This window comes from Miniopterus natalensis, chromosome 12, assembly GCF_054644295.1.
Source record: "Miniopterus natalensis isolate mMinNat1 chromosome 12, mMinNat1.hap1, whole genome shotgun sequence".
Classification (NCBI taxonomy): domain Eukaryota; kingdom Metazoa; phylum Chordata; class Mammalia; order Chiroptera; family Miniopteridae; genus Miniopterus; species Miniopterus natalensis.
Genome location: NC_142092.1, coordinates 66,290,773 through 66,311,666, shown reverse-complemented (window position 1 = coordinate 66,311,666; position 20,894 = coordinate 66,290,773). Strand labels below are relative to the sequence as shown.

Below are 20,894 nucleotides of genomic sequence, written 5' to 3'. Positions count from 1 at the left end.
GCAGAGGCGGCTTTGAATGTCTTCTCTATGAACCTGTTCTGGCTCTGAGGCATGGGAATAATTTATAATAAACATTCAATCCTCCATCTTATCCAGGCAATTTTTTAAAATCCTAGAAATAATTAGCATTTCACCAGTCTGTGTTTCCAGCACAGACTATGACAGGAAGACTTTAGGATGCAGAGAAAAACTGAAATGTACCAGCCTTGAATTCACTTCTGGTTAAAATTTTTGACCTGCATACTAATATTTCCTGTATTTTCTCTTGCCCAGCTATCTCCCGTGGTTTGAAGTATTTTATAAGCTACTTAACATCTTGGCAGATTACACGACAAAAGGACAGGTATTTGTCTTCTATTCTTTTTAACGAGTAAATTTTAATTACCTTTTATGATTATACAAGTAGTATATGCTGTATATTTCACCAAAATGTTTACCCAAAATGTAATGCATGCTCATCATAGAAAATGTGGGAAATTCAGAAACTAGTAGGAAGGAGAGGGGAAAATTGCTCCTCCATGTTCTGTGCTGCGCCCCCACCCCACCCCCACCCGAATAAGCACCTTGGAATGTTTTCTTCCTTTACTTTTTGAATTAAATATAAATTAGTAGGTCCTTAGCATTCACAGGGTTAATATTCACAATATCTAATAGTTCCAAGCAACCCTAGAAAGTTGTGACATGTATTAAGTTATAATTTTACTGAGGCACAAATCGGAATTGCTCATGTCATGCTGCAAAGCTGGGATTTGTGAGTAAAACACGTAACTGGCGAGGGACCTAGCCAGCTGTCCGAGTTCCCATTTCAGTAAGGCTTTGTTGTGCTTTTCCAGTATTTTTTTTAAGGGTCTGAAAATTAGTTAAGAAGCTCAGCTACATCTTACCATGCTTCTGGAAGAAGCAGCACGCTCAAGTATCTTCCATGGATGCCAAGGGTCAGCTGGAGCTGTAGTTAGACTTCTGTTGCCCACATTTTTACCATATTTTTACCAGGTACCATAATAACCGAAGCATTTCCCCCATGCTGGGAAAATCATGGTAAACATTTTTCATGGCTGCATAGCATTATATCATGAACCTTGATTTACTGAAACATTTTCCTATTGTTGGGAGTTTTTCTTATTTGGGATTTTTTTCATTAATATAATTACAGCCATTAGTATCTTTGAGCATAAAGCATTTTCTTCATTTTGGATTGTTTCCTTAAGAGTAGAATCTCAGATGGGCCTTTGTAAAGTCAATGGACATAAACATTTTTAGAACACTTGCCAAACTGCTTTCCAAAAGAATTGTGCTTTTTCTTTAAAAACACCCTTTACTGGCAATGAGCAGAGTACCTGAGTCACCATGCTCTCTCCAGTATTATTTGTTGAGTCTGTTGCTTACTTGAAAAGTGAACAAGTCTCAGTTTCTTTGACTTTTTAGTGAGTTGAATATTTGTCCATATGTCTAACTTCCTATATTTTCCTTTTTGTAAATGGCCTAAGTTTTTAAATTGAAGTGATACGTTATTATTAAATGTTAGAGACATTTTCCCCCTCATGTTTTCTATAGAACACTAATTCTGAGAAATGTCCCATAAAAAGAGTACCATATTCAGTAATATTGGGGTTAGGGAGAGGGAAATCTGAATCAGTAGAAAACAGACAATTGAGGGTTATTCTATAAAATGACTGGTCTCACTGTCAAGTTCATACAAATCTAGGAACAGTAGAAACTGTTCCAGACTGATAAAGACTAGAGAGTTGTAACTAAAGGCAGTCTGTGACCCTGAACTGGATTATTTTGCTATGATTGGCAGTTGACAAAACTTGATGGGCTCTGAGGATTAGATGGTAGTGTCGTATCAGTGTTAATTTCCTGATTTTACTGATTAATTGTGGTTATGTAGGGGAATATTCTTTGTATTTCTAGATGATGGGGCAGAATGTTAGCAACTCACTCTCAAATAGCTTGGAAAATAAAAATTTTTGTACTGTTCTACAAATTGTTCTTTAAATTTGAAATTGTTTCAGAGCAAAATAAAACATGTTGCTGCATGCACACATACATTTCTCTCCTTTGTGAGAAACTTTAGTATTTTATCAGTTCAGATTAAAACAGGCTTTTAATCTCAGCCCATCCTGTCTTTTCCTTTCCTTTAAATTCACTACCAAAAACAGCTGCCCCAGCAGCAGAGAGGGCTCTGCTCCTGGCTGAGCACCTTACTAACTGGCTGATTTGAGCCAAGTGGCTTCACCTTTCAGAGCCTCGGTTTCCAATCTGTAAAGTGGGGTAGTTGTGAGGATCGTATAGATTTTAAAAAAGAACACACAGGTGAGCATATTACTAGTATATTAACATAGAGAATGCCACAGGATGGGAGAAGTTGCTTTCGGATAATTCTATAAGTGTTCTTTTGAGCATTTTAAAGGTGAATCTGTTTTCAGTCAGATAATTTGTACTGCTTTGTATTTCATTTCACTAATTAAAATGCACAGCCATCATCCTATATTGCATGCTGTTGTACGTAGTTCATTTTTAACTTTCCATAATTGGAGGCTGCCACGTGTACCCAGTGAACACTCAATAAACTTAATTGAGGGTAATAATGATGAAGACAAGATCTACAGTGTCATTGTTATTTCTCTCCACCACCCCTGCCCTCTAAGCTAGGATTGTTTGCATTTAAAAGTTGTTGCTATGGAGTTGAGAGGATAGATTTGCTGAGAGCTTATGGTACATGATCCATAAAAGGCGGTCATGGTAGGTGTCTCACTGAGTAGAAAATGTCAAACTTGGTGTGGGAGGATCTAGTTGGCTCTTATATTGAGCCATAAGCAGTGTCTTTTGTCCAACCTTACTTAAATATCAAACCTGTTCCTGTACTGGAGCCAGCCCCTCCTCAGCCCCTCAGTCATGAGGACCCCCAGCTTGCTGTGTGCCCAGACCTCCCTGCAGGCTTCTAAGGGCTCAGCCTTGATTTGGTTACTGAGGCCTTTTATTTCTTTCAGGAGAGTCAGTGGAATGAGCTTCTCGAAACTCTGCACAAACTTCCCATCCCTGACCCAGGAGTGTCTGTTCATCTCAGCGTGGTAAGTGGGGCAGAACATCAGTAATCACAGGAAAACCATTTCACTGTGAACAGTAAGAAGGACTTGGCCAAACAGAGTTGTCTTCTGTCATCTGTACCTTCCCCACTCCTATCCCCGGGCACTCTGAGACCTCTGGGTTCAAGGTAGGCCAGGGAGTTGCATTTCTTCACTTCTCTGGGATTCCGTGAGCAATGTGTCCCAAATGCCCCCAGGCTCCTCAGCCCATCACTGGCATCTCCTGTCCTGCCTCACACTTCGCCCCCCAGCATTGCTGTGCATGCCCTTTTGCTGAAGCCCATCTTGCTGTCCCCTGAGCTTTCAACACCACCTCTCCCCTAGTAGGGTACCCCATGTTCACCCTTCAGAAATCAACTCAGATTTAATTCTGAGAAATTCTCCCCGACACTGCCTAAGGCTCTGTTACAGTTTTCTTCTTTGTCTCAAGTATCTTGTACACTTAGCAGTACTCAGTCACACCACGCTGGAACGCTCTGTTTTTCTATCTCCCGCCCCCTCCCCCCGGCCAAGGACAGGGATGGAGAGTGCCGGGCATAGTTCCTGGCCTACAGTAACTTTCTTGAACTCTTTCATATACATGCTACACATTCTGTAGTGTGCTAGGGTGAAAAATCCTCTGAACTACAAATTGGAAGATTTCAGTTCCAGTCATAGTTTTGCCCGTGATATGAGTGATATGTGTGCTTCCATATTTCAGTTACTGGAATCCTCTAATTCTCTGGGTCAAACCTGTCACCACCTCCATCAGTATTCTCAGATGGACATCCTTTGGCCAGCTGTTGATCATACAGGGCCTATTTCTACTCTGTTGTGTGGTCTGAACGTTTAAAAAGTTTCATCTTTCAGCTTCACTAGAACCAAGTACAGTGTTGGCACTCAGCAGTTATTATCTTGGTATTTGTTCTCTTAAAGCAAATGGACATATAGGTGTTTTGTTTTTGTGATGATTTAATTGAAAGCACTATTATTAACAACTAATAATAAATCTATTTATTAAGTGCCTCGTTTATGCCAAGTATGCCTCTCTAGTATGCACAACAACTACAAATAGATGTTGGCGTTCCCACTGTATGGATGAGGCATAGAGAGGAAAACGTACTTGCTCCTCCAAGGTTATGTGGTTAATTGGGAGAAGATTGGGGTTTTTAAACTCGGGGCTAACTTCCAAGCCTATGTTCTTTCCACTAGACCGTGAGTGTTGAAAGAAAGGGAGGAAAGAAGGAAGGAAAAAAGGAATTTGTAGAGGTTTTTGCTCATTTTAATAGAGCATAGGAAGGAAAGGAACCTTGTTGCAGAAATTCATGTAAGGAAAACTGTCCTGAAGATGAAATGAGCTTTAAACCTGCCCCAAACATCACCGTACAGCTAAGCCACCTTGCCTTTGCTGCTGTCCCTCTTCCTAAGCAGCTTGATCCCACCACTTCAGTCTGTAATGACATTGGACAGGTAGCTGTGAAGTAGCCTGGCTGGGTCACCAGCTGCTGGGGAGGAAGGGCCACTCCTTCCCCCGAGGGGCTGCCAGGCCTCAAGGACAAACGATCTCAGGGGCAGTAGAAACTGTAGGGAGGGTGCAGCTGTTTCATGCCAGTGGTTTCTAGGAATGTTTCTGACCTCCTCTGGTCCCAGCATTTCATGGGTGATGGAGCAAGACAGAATCTCAAAGGACAGCTTGGTGACTACTTGGTTTGGGAGATGCATTGGCTCACTAGTTACAATCCATTGCGTCTCTAAAGGCAGATTTTTTTTTTCTTTCCTGTTCACAAGGAATTCCTTTCTCCATGTGGCATTTCTGATTTTGAAGCACTAATCTCATCTAGATCAGAAAGCCTGAATTGTTGATAAAATGGCAATTCTGGATGTTTTTTGCCTTTAGTCACAAGAGAGTATTTCTGTGTGTCTGAAACAGGTGATTGAGAAAGATGGAAATGTAAACTAGCAGTGGAGAGCAACAGTAATAATTTTCTATTAAAATACCACTTATGGAATGCTAGGTACTTCACATATATAACTGTTCTTCATGACGATTCTGAAGTAGATACTATGATTCAGAAACTGAGGTTCTGAGCTATTAAATGAAGTTGGCTTAAAATCACATAGCTGTTAAGTGGTCGGCTTTGTGGTCTGTGTTCTTTCCCCTCACTGTGCCAACCATTATTTTATGACTCCATTCCCATGTGGACATCCATTACTGAGCATTTCCTGGGACTCCCTTCTAGCCATTTGGATAGAAGTTGGTAAATTTGGTGTCAAATTTAATCTTGTATTTTACTTTTATTCTTTTAATCCTTATTGTTAAATTGAATTGTTGACCAGTTTCCGTGCTGCACAATTTTTGTTGTAATACTTCATAGATAATATTTTGGCACAGACCACAGACATTGGAATAATGCATTGCGGAGGGTTTTTTTAAAGTTATCTTTTTATATATATATTTTTACTTTTTAGTTTATTATTTTAATTCAGGTGGTTTTAGCTATAATTTGCACATCAGAAGCACAGGTAAAACAGCCTGTTATAGTGGAAAGAGCACAGCTCTAATTATCCAGACCTGGTTTCAGTCCTGGTTCTGTCACCTACAAGCTGTGTGACCTTCACAAGTTACTTCACCTCTCTAAGCCTTAATTTACCTGTTTGCAATGTGAAGATCATTTCTACCTTAAAATTCGTTATGGGAATTAGAGATACTATTTCTAAAGTACTTGGCATAAAGCTTCCAATGTAGCAGGTATTAAATAGATATCTGTTGAATATTAGGCAAACAGCTCATAGTATTATTGTTGTCATTGTCATTATGAAAGTTGTCCCCTGTGCCTTTCATTTTAGGACGATTATACAACTCATTTTTCTAGAGAGCAACTTATTTTGCAATTACCCAAGAATGGTGGGACGGGGGACTTCCTGAAATGTCACCTGGGGGTCCAGGTTTGAACTTAGGCCGTGGCTAAGCTGACCTTTTCTGCATGTGACCTTTCCTGGCCTTTGCACAGTCCTGTCTTTAATTGACCAGCACCAATTCTCTCCATTCCTGCTTGCCATTGTCCTCTGAGTCTTTCGTAGCACAGAGGAGGTATCATCTGTTCACCCTGTTGTCATTTAACTCAGGGACACATGCTTGTTACACACATAGCGATGCTTCCTTGAAAGTTCTTTGAACTGGTCAGGTTTTCAATTCCACTGAGCTGGAGATTGCGCTAGAAGTCAGGAGGCTTATTTGCAGAGCATGCATAGTGGAGAGAAATTCTCCACTGTTAGCCACCTGGAATGGTCTCGGTGCGGCTGTCCTTCAGCTGGAGCTGTCCTTAACATCACTTGGGCCTTTGGGGCAGGTTTTGCCTGCAGCCTATAGATGGATATAATCTCAGATGCTGAAATGAAATGGCAGGTTTGGTTAGTAAAGACCATTGTTGAGTGAACCTAGTGATATCTGGTCCCTAGAGTCCACTTGCCTCATTGAACAATAAATTATGAAGTCCGCAGCTTTCTTGTGTTCAGAAACCTGCAAACATTGTATGGGAATTTAGCCTTTAACCTCTTTGAGTTCATTTATATCTCCCAAAGTAGTTCAGCTCTCATAGAAAAGAACTCCATCTACCAAACTGATGATTTGATGCATCTGGCTTTAATCCGGCATTATCCGAAGAAAATATTCTGTAGACATTTCCAGTGAGTGAAACTGTTTCCGCATCTGAGTAAGGAATTATCTTCAGATCATTCGCCTGATTTCTGAATAATGTGCTTGTTGCATATTTTTGCAAAAATAAATAGCTTTTACTTTTCTTTTCCAGCATTCTTATTTTACTGTGCCTGATACCAGAGAACTTCCCAGCATACCTGAGAATGTGAGTACTTGGGAAGAAAAAATTTAAATTTTTATTATCTTTTGTTTTTAACTTATTTTGAAAAGAAAAAAATATATTTTCCCATTATAAAATAATGCATTATAAAAGCAAAAACAAGTAGAGAATATCTGAAAAGTATCAAAAGTATAAAGATAAGGAGGGATTATTATTCATATTTCTCAAAGGCAATTGCCTATTAACATGCTGACGTCTCATTCTAGTCTTCTTAGACTGTCTTCTTTGCATAGTGAGTCACCTTTCCATAAGCATTTTTCCATCTCACTCGTAAGAATCATTTTGTTGGTTGCATAGTATCCCATTTGCTATATAGTTTACTTTGCTATTTCCTCACTGTTTTGCATATAGGTGGGTTTTAGTTTTTCCTATTATAAGTAAAATGTTTCCATATAGATATTTCTTTATTAGGCTAGATTTACTAAAGTAGAATTATATTTCTACTACATTTCTATATTCATTTTTAAGAGAGTAAAATAAAGTATTTGTGGGTATAAGTGTGGGGACCCCATCTCCATTTCTTAAAGACTTAAAAGCAGTGAACTTGAGTCTGAGGGGGCAGAGGTTAATGTTTGCACTCCGACAGGCTGGATGACAGGCCAAAGATACATTTTCAAAATGTTTTACTCAGATTATAAATAGTGCTATATAGAATTAAATAGAAAATCACCACCACTTAGGCACTTGATTACTTTTTAAAAATTGTGACAAAATATACATAACGTAAAATTTATCATTTTAGTCATCCTTCAGTGTATATTTCATTGTTGTAAACACATTCACATTGTTGTGCAGCCATTACCAATATCCATCCCCTGCACCTTTTCATTTCTTCAACTGAAACTGTATGCATTAAACAGTCCATTAAACAACAACTCTTCACTCCCCCCCTTCTCCCCGGCCCCTGGCAAATACTATTCTTTCTGTCTCTATGAATTCCACTGCTCTAGGCACCTCAGCATACAATATTTGTCCTTTTGTGTCTGGCTAATTTCACTTGGCATAATGCCTTTGTGGTTCGCCCATGTTGCAGCGTGTGTCAGAATTTCCTTTCATACAGTGGAATCATATTTCATAGTATGTATATAATATACTACATTTTGCTCATCCATCAGTGGACACTTGGGTTGTTTCCACCTTTTGGCTGTTGTGAAGAACACTACTACGGACACTGATGTGTAAACATCTGTTTAAGTCCCTGCTTTCAGTTCTTTGGGGTATATACTTGATTACTTTTTTAAAATACTGGAATAGGTGGTATATTTCTCCATAGCTACTACAGATTCACAGGAAGGAAGTTCTTTTAAATGTTTTTTATAGAGCAGACAAATTATAAATGTCAAGTAATCAAGTTTAATTAATGAAGTTTTGTTATTGTAGCTAATGGATCAGAGGCCTGGCTACTTGGGGTTCTTGGGGTAGGAGGTTCTTAAATATCAATATCAGAATCTTTTTGGTTTTCTCTTGCTAGAGAGAGGAAGTTCATTACCATTAAAACATTGAGGCAGTGGGTCATGGAATATCAACATTTAGCATGTATAATTTTATTCAACACCCCCATTTTTTATGTAATGCTTTATCCTCAGTTTTCAGCTACACCTGGTGTACCCCAAGCCTTTCTGGTTTAGTTCCTATAGAAAGTACATGTTTATTTTCCAGAGGGGTGCTGAAACGCCAGTTGACTAGCTGAGTGAGCTGGGAAAGGAGAATCTTGGGATCAAATTACTCTTAATTTTATTGGCACCCTTCTCCTAGCCTTCAGAGGTCTGGTGCCTCGATTCCTGAACCTTTTTGGAGTTCCTTGGTGTGAATTGGCCTTGATACTTGCTACCCTATTTCCTGGCCCCACCCTTAGTGTTCAGCCTTTTCTGGGCCACCAAGTCAGTGTTCTTTAGTTTTTCAACCTCAGTTGGCACTCTTGACAGCTTAGGCCAAATAATTTATTTTATTTGTATTCTTTTATTGATTCTTAGAGGAAGGGAGGGAGAGAGAGGAAAACATCAATGTCAGAGCAAAACATCAATTAGCTGCCTCCTGCACGGCCCCCTACTAGGGATCAAGCCCGAAACTCGGGCATGTGCCATGACTAGGAACTGAACCAGCAACCCCTTGATACATGGAAGGACACCCAACAAACTGAGCCACACCAGCCAGGGTGGGCCAAATAACGTTCTGTTGTGTGGGACTGTCCTTGTACATTGTGGAATGTTTAGCAGCGTTTCTGGCCTCTACCCACTATATGATGAGAGCACCCCCCCCAGCTGTGACAACCAAAAATGTCTCCAGTTATTGCCAAATGTCCCATGGGGACAAATGAACCAAGTTGAGAACCATTTCTTTAGTAACATCCACTTCCTGGCTTCCAAAATCTTGACATCTTTCTTCCATTACTGTCTCTTCTCTGGTTTTTTTTGTGTGTGTAGGGGGAGCCGGTATGTCTTCTAAAATTCTTCTACTGTGACTTTTCAGGGGGTGGAGGGGCCACATGGTATCAGGAGAGAAAAAAGAGAAATATTTACCATATTTTACTGAAAAATCCCCACTGTGCTTCCCCTACTAATAGACATTTAGATTGTTTCTAAGGCTTTATTATTATAAATAATATTATAGTAACAATTATTGCCTAGGTTTGGTTTTTATTTTATTTTTTTTTTAAGGACTGGGAAAATTTAAAGTACCTGAAAATCTGATAACTTCTTAATTTTCAAATCTACAATTAGAAATAGTTTAGAGGAGAAAAAAAACCGACACCTGTCTTTTTCATAGCCCCACCTCCAATCCCTGTCTGTACTCTGTGCCCCCACCATTTAAAAAACTTTGCATTCTCTTTGCTGTTTCGGCCACTGATGAACCAAGTCCCTGTGCATGACCATTGCCCACTAGATCCTCCTTTGCAAACTGGTAAAAGGCTGGCCTTGTTTGTTTCTAAGCAGGAATAATAACAGCGTTCCAGACTTCTAACATGCTGGTTCCACTTAAATCCTCCCAGCCTCTCTGTGAGAGGTAGATGTGAGCCCCATTGTACACACAGGGACCCATGGTTCACAGGCCTGAGGTTACTAGCCCAAGGCGTGCTCCTAAGCAGAGTGTAGTGACCCAGGTTTGTAAGGAACCAAAGCATTTTGTTTCCATTATGCCCGCCTACCCACCCACCCACCCGGCCTCCCTATAGTTGACTTTTGACATTCACGAGGAAAAAGGAAAAGAAACAATTTTTCATAGCTCAGATATGAAATGAAACAGGCAGGCTTTTTCTCTAAGGAGAAGCTGAACTTTTGTAGGACCAATTTGTGTGATTTTTGACATTGAGTCACTGTTGAGCTCTAGCCATGTTGAAATTTGCATTTTAATCTCTTGGTGATTTTTCAAGGATTAATTTAAAATGACTAAATTGCTGCATTGCAAATTGAAACAAGCAATAACTATGGGGTTGTTAATACGACATAGTATGCTGTAGTGGAAAGAACATGAGTTTTGGAGACAGCCAGACACTGGGCTCCACCACTCTGGGACCTTGGGCTACTTACTTCTATTCTCTGAGCCTTGATGTTCTTACCTGATAAGGAAAAATGAAAAGAACAAATGAAGTATTAAATGTAAAGTTCCAAGTTCAATGCCTGATGCAACAGAGATGCTGCTTTTGAGGGTTCTTTTCCTTCCCTTCTCTCCCTGGCTTTCCTGGAATTCTTGAGGACTGAGTTGTGTTTGAGGCTAGGGAGCATTCCTTCATTTAGCTTGTGTTTCCTAGGTTTTTGCTGATGTTCTTGGTTGTGAAGACTAGGGCTTTTCCTCTCATGGAATGTATATTCGGCCACAAAAGTCTCTTAGCAGGCACCATTAACACCAGAATTTGTGAAGCTGGGAAATGATGTAGGGAATGGAGTCCAGGACTCTGGTGCCTGTAATATGGGAGGCATGTGTAAACATTTATTGATTATCCCCCCTAAGGGACATGATGAACTTTAGCAACTAAGCAAAGAAAGCAGTAAAAGGACTTTGGGATGTGGAACATGATTCTATCTTCAGACACTCATGTTCTTCTGGACAGCTTCAGAGAAAGGTTCACATGAGAGAGAGGAGCTTGCACCCACCGTGGATCAGATCAGGCCCTGTGTGTGACACGGTGGAACTTCACAGCAGCCTGTGGGTGGTAGTCCCTGAGGAGCTCTGAAGAGGAAATAAAGCCCAGAGAAGTAAGTTGCTGCTAGTTGCCCAGCCAGTAAATGCTGAAACCAGTGTTCACACTCAGGTCAGGCTGACCCCAGCCCCGAGATGCTGCTGGGCCCTGGGCCTCCAGCTCCATGGCTCCCTGTGCCCTTCTAAGAAATCACTCATCGTAAGTGTAATTAATTATGGGAATATTAGTTTAATATCCTCTCTCCTTCCAAGGGCAGGGATCAGTATTTTTTCATCACTGTGTCTCCATAATTAGCAGTGAACCTAGAACATAGTAGATGCTCCATATATGTTTATAGAACGAATGGGTGAGCAATGCAGCCGCCCTCAGAAGGAAAAAGAATAGTTTCTCTCACTTGGCTTTTGGACCATTATATCTGCAAGACATTAATAAAAAGCAAAGGTAGAGAATTAACTTTTTCCACTTTCAGATGCCTGTTGAAGTTAATTCTCCTTATTTCTTCAATTTCTTTGTAAAGATATTTTCTTCCTTTTACTGAAAGACTACCACCATGTAATTGCTCATCAGGGTTTTCTCTATCTATCAAGATAACACATGTAGGAATTAATTTTATACAGACAATAATTAAATGAGCATAAATCTTTATAAATTTTAAATAGTTGACCTGCATTTTAAAAAGTCACAGATCATGAACAGATATGTAGTAATAATTAAATTGTAAACTGGCTGTAGAAGGGATTTTTTTAGCGGCCAGGTTTTGAAGTATACTTTTGATTAATGGGTAAGCATATAGACCATCATTTGGAATATTAAACAAACCTGTCTTAATTATCTGGCCAGTGTCATACCAAGTGGTTAATGATGCGAGGAAAGCATTTCAAGTGGACAGTTACATGTTACATTGCCCAGACTCCACTTTGTCAAAAGATGCACCACGATACAGAAAAGATTTATGAACTCATCGTGACGTTCACAAATAAAGTTGGGGTGGTAGTAGAAGCCCTATAATCAAGTACGGAGATTATAGAGAATTCCATTGTTGCTCTTAAGAGTTATCAGGTAATTGTTTATTCTAATGGTTTTTCCATTCACTTAAAGGGAGAAAAGTTGGCCTTGGGGTAAACTCTGCTTTCTTTCCTATAATGCACTTCTCTGATTTGATTGCTTATGTGAGTTTGTGGGATCCTTTCTCAGACAGATTATTTTAGAATCCAAATGTATAATTCCCTTTTAAGAATGCCACACAACTAAGAGAACCTAAATTCTTCTTTTAAAAAGGCCAATTGAGGGTTTGAAAGGTTTACATTATGGTAAAACAATCTGAGCAGGAGTTATTTCAGGAAATAAGACCCATTGTCAAAACCAAGCCTCCTGCCTTGCAAGCCTGTTCCAGACACAGTACAGTAAGTCTTTATCGTCTATGCTGTGTACGAAGCTGAAAGCCACAAAGACGAATAAAATGACAGACCGTGGGGCGGACTAGCATCTGTTCCGAAGGCTCCAAGGAGTACCCAGCTTAGAGTCGGTTCTTTGGTTGGAGGATTATCTCATTTCCCTAAGGTACTGAACCTAAGACGCTTTTTCTCTAAGCCCCACTGTATCGGCCCATTCTACCTCCCCATCACCACCCCACCCCCACCTGCTTCCTAACCCCGGGTGTGGATCACAGTGGGCCTGAAGTCCCCAGCCACCTGGATCGCACAGGAGCCAGCAGGGACAGCTAGAAGCGAGCAGCCATTATGGGGCTTCCCCTGGGGGAAATGGGGTTTTGTCAGGTGCCTTTTCTTCCTCTTTGTCTTGATTTAGAGGCACAGAGGGTTCGAGAAAGAAGGCACCATTACCACTGTTTATTTGTGGAGATGAGAAATGGAAACTGGGAGAACTTAAGGAGCTTGTGCTGCACGTGCCTCTTCTGAAACTCACCTTCCAGGCTACTGTGTCCCGCTAACCAGAGACCTCCCTCAGACTGGGGCCCTTTCCAGCTCTGTATCCCTATTACCCAACCCTACAGAATGGGCCCATAATTAATTTTAGCTGGGTAGAAAAATGCTTAGGAGCACATAATGGTATATGTAACTGAAATAATGCTTAAACTCCATAAATAGTAAAGAACTATCCTTAAACCTAAAAAGGTAATGGCACTGAGAAAACTGAGCCTTTTTGAGCATGGGCACTGGGAATTAGTCTCTCTCAGCAAGGTTTTCCTTTCCTAGCAGGGGAGACACATGGAGAAGTAATTGTCAAGGAATAAAGGGAGTGGTTATTTGGGCTTAGCCATGATGGCATTGTAATCCAGGACACTGGGCCAATACCATTCTTGGCAGGATTATTGGCTCTTTAGAAAGAAGATTGATCCTTCATTGAATAAATAGACTCACCCTTAAAATAAACTGGGCAAGTGGACAGGTGTGGTGCACAGTAACCTGGAAGCCTAGCAGTCATCCAGATTCTTCCACCCTGCTTCCCAAGCCTAACTCATTGTCAAGTCCTGTGTTTCCTCTTTACAGAAATCTGTCCCATCCACATCCAAAGCTTTTATCTCAATAGTTTGATTGTTTTAATCATTCTTTCCCAGAATGTGGCAGTAGCTGTTTACCAATTGCCCTGCTTCCTTGTGCCCTCTCCTGTGCCTCCTCCATAAGACCTGTAGGAAGATCTTCCTGAAACATAGATGTGATTGTGTCATGATCTTTCAGCAGCTCCCACAGTATCTGGGCCCAGCTTCTCTGCCCCAGCATGTGTCGTCGTCATGTCCATGCCAGCCCCCGCCCCGCCCTGCACTCTCCTCCCTGCCTTTTCCTCTTCCTGGAACAGCCTTCTCCCCCTGTCCACTGAGTGAACTCCTCTTGGGAGGCCCAGACCAGATATCTTCTCCTCTGACAAGTCTTCCGCAGCCTTCTCCCCATATCCATCCTGCAGAGTTGACTCTGCCCTTCTTAGCCAGCCCTGGAACATGTGCAGCCTCGACCACAGTACTTTGAACACTGGGTTTCTGGGTCTCATGCCACTCCCATCTCCAGACTTAGCTCCTGGGAAATGGGGATCGTGTTTAATTCATCTCTGTTAAGTCCAGCTCCCAGGATAGCACTAAACACACAGTGGGAGTTAAATAAGTGTTTGTTGGTTGGCTGGTTATAGAGACAGGAATGGGAGGCTGAAGACTCAGTTCCACTGAAGCACAGTGCTCGGGGAGTGGCACGCCTTGTGTCTTATAAATGCAAGCTCACAGTATGCTCTGCCTGCAGCCTTGACCCAGGACAGCTTGTCCTGGAAGCCTCTCTTCTTCCCCATCCCCCACACTCCAATCTTACCCATCTGAGAAATACCATTGACCTGTCTGAAATGAACAGCTGCTTCTGTGTAGCCTCTCCCCACTGCCCGTTACCTGATGAACAAGCTACCTATTTTATTACACATTTAATAAATGTAGCCACAGATACCTTTAAAAGGCCCCACCCACATTTCCCAGCTATTTTATCTGACTGGGTCGCCAATGCAAATTCTTTTCCTGTGGGCCCTTCACCATTACTGAGTCATTGACCACTGCATCTAACTCAGACCCAGGTTTTCTGAAGTCAAATGCTCTGTTCTTCCTAATATACCATCCATCCCTCTTCCAGGCTGGTGTGTTTCCTTCTACACCACACTGCTCACACTCCAACTATGGAGCAGTGGTCTTCAGGCAGGTGCTTTCTCCATTCATTGATTCATTCCTTCATCAAACTGCTAGATGATAGGATATGTTATCTTACCCAAAGGGACCTCAGTCCAGTGACAAAAACATATTGGTACTACAATCAAACAAAAATAAATTGTAAGATAAGTGCCTGTTTTTATTATAAGATAGAGACATATTGCCATAGAAGCACAAAGGGGAGCCTGACAAATGAGTTGAGGAGGCCTTCCTGGAGGAGGTAACATTTCAGCTGGGTCTTGAAAAGTAAGTGGGTGTCCTTAAAGAAGAGAAGAGCATTCTAGGCAGAGGAAACAGCAAAAGTGAAGGCCTAGGGTGTGAAAAGGTAGGGCAGGTCTAAGAAGTTGAGGATTGGTGTGGCTTAAGCCACTAGATGCTTTAAGACATGGGGAAGGAGTCCCCTCTCTCCAAGGGGTTTTCTTCTGAGATGAGGCTGGGTCAGCACTGCAGGTGCCCCCCTGTACTGCCTCCAAAGCCCACTCTGCCTCCCAGGTGCTCCCATGGCCGAGCAAGGTTCCCAGGGCTGTCGCCACTCCCACCCACTCCCACCCGCCTAGGCAGTGGCATCCCAGAAGGAAAGAGGCAGGGGAGGAAGCAGATAAGAAAGACAGCTTCTGTTTAGACACAAATATCTTGGTAATCAGCACAGATGGGATGAGAAATACCAAAAAAAGTACATGACAGTTTAGAGAGAATTTGGCTAAATGTTACATATTTTTAACGTACCTGTGTAGAGTTTTAAGAACAAGCACCTGAATCTCTCAGAGCATGATTATTGGGCTTGGGGGTTATGCCTCAGTCAAGTGGTGTTTTTATTTCAGAGATGTTCTCTTCCCCATCCACAGAAGTATCCTTGTGATTTTTTTTCTTCCACCAAAATAAGGCGCAGGGTTTGTCTCTGACGCTGTGTCTCCTTATTTGGACGGCAAGCTGTGTAACATATTTCTACCCAGCGTGAAGCTTCTTGGCAGACTCTTGAGGCCACGTTTTGGTGGCTTCAGAGTTATCTTTGGATCTGTCAAAAGTGCTAATGGGCTTTCTGGCCTTCTTTAAGCTCCTCATTTCTATTTTCTTTTTACTTCCATCCTCTCCTAAAAGAAAAATGCATGTAATTCATCAGCAGTTAAGCATTTTACTGAAATGCTCAGCTGAGGGCCTTGTATTTTTGTTTGCGAGAATAGCTCTGCCATGTCACTGTCTTCAGAGCAAACCCCACCCTGACATCATTAGCTCAGCATCCTCAGTCCACTGGGTGAGAGAGAAGCCTGTCGACTAATTCACTGCCTTCCTTTTGTTTTCTTTGGCTTTTCAAGTTTGTTAAGAGGCAGGTAGGATTGATGGTTAGAGCAAGAGTTTGGGATTCAGGAGACCTGATTTTGAAACGGCCCTTTCTAGCTGGGTGACCTTTGGAAGATTACTTAACCTTCCTGAGCCTCAGTTTTCCCACCTGTAGAATAGAGGTGATAATGCCCTTCCCAAGGGTTTTGAGAAGATCAGAGGGACCTGAGACAAAGTGCCTGCTGTCTGGCACGTAAGGATTACTCAGTACATAGGGTAATGCTAATTTTTAACAAATGTTTTTTCTCTTTCTTAGGTGCACTTTGGTCCTTCTTTGTTACTATGCTGTGCTTTCTTTTTCTGAATACAACTTTATCTAATGTTTTAGTGGCATAAAAGAAGAGCACAGCCCCAGTTGTTGTCCAGGACACTGAAGGGTGGCGAGTTCCACTCCTGGTCAGGGCACACACCCAGATTCAGTCCCCAGTCTGGTCGCACGTGGGAGGCAACCAATCGATCTCCCTCCCTCCCTCCCTTCCTCCCTCCCAGATCAATAACCATATCCTTGGATGAGGGTAAAAAATTATAACCAACAAAAAGGAAGGACATGATTTAGGGACAGATCTGCCCCCAAGGCCAGATAGCGCCTCACCCACCTCCTGTCTGCCTTGGTCAGAGCACTTCACTTTCTCCATGCCTCTGTTTTCCCACCTTTATACAGAGATAATAATACCTGTTCAAGGAGTTGTTTCAAGATTAAGTGAAGTAAAATATGTAAAGCCTTATATACTGTGGATGTTTAAAGTACTTCAGTGGGACAGTGTAGTGTAAGGGAAAGCCTATGGGCTGTGGAGCTGACTCTGAGTTCAGATTCTGACCACCAGTTACTGGGTCTCTCCCAGACTTTCTTTAGCTATGCATTGAAAAGAATAATACTTCAGTGGGGTTTCGTGAAGATGGCATAAGATTACACATACACAGCACCTGGTATAGTGCCTGGCACTTGGTAGGTAGCCAGTGTACGGAGCTATTAACTCACTCTTTATAAAGGTCGATGGTTAACCTGGTACTCCAATCAAACAATAATAAATTGTAAGATAAGTGCCTGATTTTATTCCCTACCCATACATCATATTGTCGGAAAGTATTTTATGCTATTTTGCATGTAAAATCTACCTGGTTTACTTGAATTTATGGGTTATAGATCTTTCATTATTATAAATTGCAACCCCTGGCAATAGCGTTCCTTCCTTCCCCACCCCCTTCATTTTCAGGGGATTATATTGTGTGGCATTGAAAAGCTGTAACATTGAAGAAATTAGCATATTCATGTGTATTATTAAAGTCAGGTGGGTATAGAAAGGGTTGTAGAAATGAAACGCATTACACTTCCTCTGAAATCTGAAGAGTACCAATCTATAGCACTAATTAAAGGAATGAAGCCCAGGCTACAGACAAAAGCCAGTTAAAACACTGCTTTGTCACAACTTGCTGCTGCTTGCCTTTGATTTTTTTCCTTTTTTGAGTGAAATACCTAGAAATTGTAAATCTTCAAGATTGCTTTCATTCCAGCTGAGTCGTTTTAAAGAATGTAAACTGTGGAGGAGGGGGACACCAGCCGTGATGGCAGGAGAGGAGCTCGCTGGCCTTTGTGGGTGGGATCTGTGGGACAGAAATGGGCTCTGTGCCAGAGGCACTTTGGTCCCCGGGTACTTTCTTTTGTGTAGACGTGTGGCACGGTGCATTGGGAAAGTTCTAGGATCTGGGGTCAGAAGATCTGAGCTGCAGTCCTGTCTTCACTGCTTACTAGACTTTTGATCTTGGCATATCTCTCTGAGCCTTGATTTCCTCATTTGTAAGGTTGCAGACTTCCTGTCTTGCTTACCTTTAGGAACTTCTGTGAAAAGCAGCGCAGCACTGTGGATGACCTCATATTGTAAGCTGCAATCACCACACAGGTATAATTGCTCAGGCTGCGTCATCTCTGAGGTCTCTTCCAACTCTGCATTTCATGATTTCATGCATGAATGGGATTCATGCTTGGTCCCCAGGTAGAAAGAGTAGGACAGGGGAAGAGCAGAGTATACTTCCTGATTATTTTGTTTCTCATGCTTTTATTAGATACTGCCTGTAATAAGAACCAACGCAATAAGGCACAAACCTCCCCTTCTTCTCTCTCCTAGAGAAATCTGACAGAATATTTTGTGGCCGTGGATGTAAACAACATGTTACATCTGTACGCCAGTATGCTGTACGAACGCCGGATACTCATCATTTGCAGCAAACTCAGCACTGTGAGTAGACAGTCTTGAGATGGGCTTTTTAATTATTTTATTTCAATTGAAGGATGTCTTGGAAAGATGAAAGAAATTTTTAGACAAAGAAATCAGCCACAGTCCCTCAGATAGTAACATGTCATCTTCATTAATCATTCATGTGCCTTTACGGTGCCAGTGCACATTTCATTTATTCTTATAGCTTCACAATCAATTATAAATAGTTTTCCATTTGATCATGTGTATGAACACTGCATATTTCCACATAAGCGCCCATCATCGTCAGTTTTTAAATGTCTATATCGTATTCCATTACACTGATGTGTCATCATTTACTAAATCATTCTTCTCTTGATGGCCATTTCAGTCACTCAAGCTTAATCCTTTAGTAGATAACCCTGCAGTGAACATCTTTTGGTTGTTTTGACCAGTCCTGGGTGGAATTATGTGTGTGTGTTTGTTTGTGTGTGGGCTTGCACATGTGCGCACGCATGCACATACACATACATACCTACACACACCTTGGTCACGTATAGTGGGATACATCTACAAGCATGTTCATAATAGCATTTTTGTGTGTGTTTTAAACCTGAAAGATCCCACATGACCATCAACAGAGAACTGATAAATTGTGGTGTAGTCATGCAGTGGATACTATATCAGTGAAATGAACACTGTCAGCGTGATTAGGTCTCCAGTACAGAGTTCCAAGTAAAAGAAACATGCTACAGAAGAACATGCAGTATGATTTATTTCATATAAAGTTCAACTAGGAAAAACTGAGGGCACATTACTTAGGGACACATGCGAACTACAAGGGGGAAAAGATGTTTAACACAAATTTTAGGTAGTAGTTTCCTCAAAGGGAGTGAAGAGTATGTTGGGAAGAAGCATTCAGGGACATCAGAAGGACTGGCTTTGTCTTGAGCTAGGATAGGGTCAGGAAACTTTTTATCCCAGGTCTAGTGGGGAATATGGCTCTGTAGAACAGATGGTCTTTGCTGCAGCTACTGGACTCTGACCTTGTAGTTATAACCAGTAATCTAGTGACTGTGGCTGTGTTCCAGGAAAGCTCTGTTTACAAAAATAGGAGTCAGGCCAGACTCGGTCTTCAGGCTGTAGTTTGTCAACCACTGAGTTAGGTGCTAGGTTTTGGAGTCTTCAGGGTTTTTTTTCCTTTAAAAGATGCTTATTTGATATACACACTTTTGTATATACATTTTTTCAGAATTTTTGAAGTTGAAAAAGATACTAAGCCCTTTACATGAAATTTTACAATACAGGGATAGAGACAAAGTAATTCTTGTGCAAAGGCTAAGAATCAAAATTGCAGAAGATTTTGCTGTGACTATTTTATTTATTGATTTTAGAGGGGGGTGGGGAATGGGAAAGAGAGAGAGAGATTTGTTGTTCCATCCATTTATGCACTCATTGGTTGGTTCTTGTATGTGCCCTGACCATGAATCAAACCCACAACCCTGGTGTATTGAGACAAAACTCTAGCCAACTGAGCTACTCGGCCAGGGCCTCCTGTGACAATTGTAGAAACCAAAAGAGTCAAGCAGTGTCTTGAACTTCTAAGGGAAAATTATTTCTAACCTGGAATTTCTATACTTATCTGATGGAAGCCCTCAGAGGAGAGCACAGGAGCTCATACCACACCTGTCAATCTCGTGGGTCCCTCCCCTTCCACCCACCCTGTGGATGAATTGTCTGTCCTCTATGGCGAACGGCTCTGCTGTCAGCCTGACTTCATGCAACAAGTATTTTTCATGGCTCTGTTTTGGGTACTGGGCATAAACAGTGAATAAAATAGGCAAAAATCTCTGTCCTCATTAATCTTACATTCTAGTAGGGAAGACCTTGGATAAACAAGGTAAGTTTAATACATAGCATTCATAGTAGTATTTACAGTAGCCTAATGATAAGTAGTAAGGAGTAAAATAAAGCAGAGAAGGACAGTGGATGGGGAGCGGTGAGGTGGCAGGGATCGCGATTTTAGATAGATGGCCAGAGAGTGCCTTATTGAGAAGGCGACACTGTCTGATTTCTCTCCCATTCTCTCCTCAGGATTCTGGGGAGTTCACCTCCACCTGTCCACTGACACAGCTCTTGTTCAGGTCACCAGTGACCTCATGTCAAGTAAAATTAAAATGAGTTAATACTTGCAAAGCTCTTAGAACAGAGTCTGTCATATAGTGTATGTATATGTTTATAATAATATCTATAATGGGAAGTCAGATGTTAATGTTTAAAATTTTAAGTCAAGGAATAGTTATTTAGAAATAAGGACATGAGTACTGTGCGCAGTTACCATGAGTAAGGGCGAGGAGTATCTTGGAGGGATTTCTGCTTTTCAGTTTAACTTGCATACTTTGCTTTGTTTTTAAGGCTATAAACATGTATTGCTCTGAAACATGTAGAGCACTTTTGTAACAAACAGTTGATTTTTATCTGAGTGCTGAACTTTACTGATGGATGGTAGACATCTCTTTGGGGAGAGGGGGATCTCCTCATATCTCATGTGCGACCAGCGACATCCTGATCAGCCACGTGCAGTTT

The 20,894-nt window shown here is 41.4% G+C and overlaps 1 protein-coding gene across 5 annotated transcripts in view; it reads left to right on the top strand.

Moving 5' to 3' along the window:
- DENND1A (DENN domain containing 1A) overlaps positions 1–20,894 on the top strand; it is a 405,649-nt gene that overhangs the window by 189,415 nt on the left and 195,340 nt on the right. For 3 of the 5 annotated variants that reach the window (XM_087822901.1, XM_016210953.2, XM_087822900.1), the window contains 4 exons: positions 274–343; positions 2,994–3,074; positions 6,878–6,931; positions 18,240–18,350. In XM_087822901.1, the coding sequence (XP_087679027.1) occupies positions 274–343; positions 2,994–3,074; positions 6,878–6,931; positions 18,240–18,350 (316 nt within the window). Of the gene's footprint in view, positions 1–273; positions 344–2,993; positions 3,075–4,156; positions 6,782–6,877; positions 6,932–18,239; positions 18,351–20,894 lie in introns of those variants that run through there. The other 2 variants (XM_016210955.2, XM_016210954.2) reach the window with 2 other exon arrangements.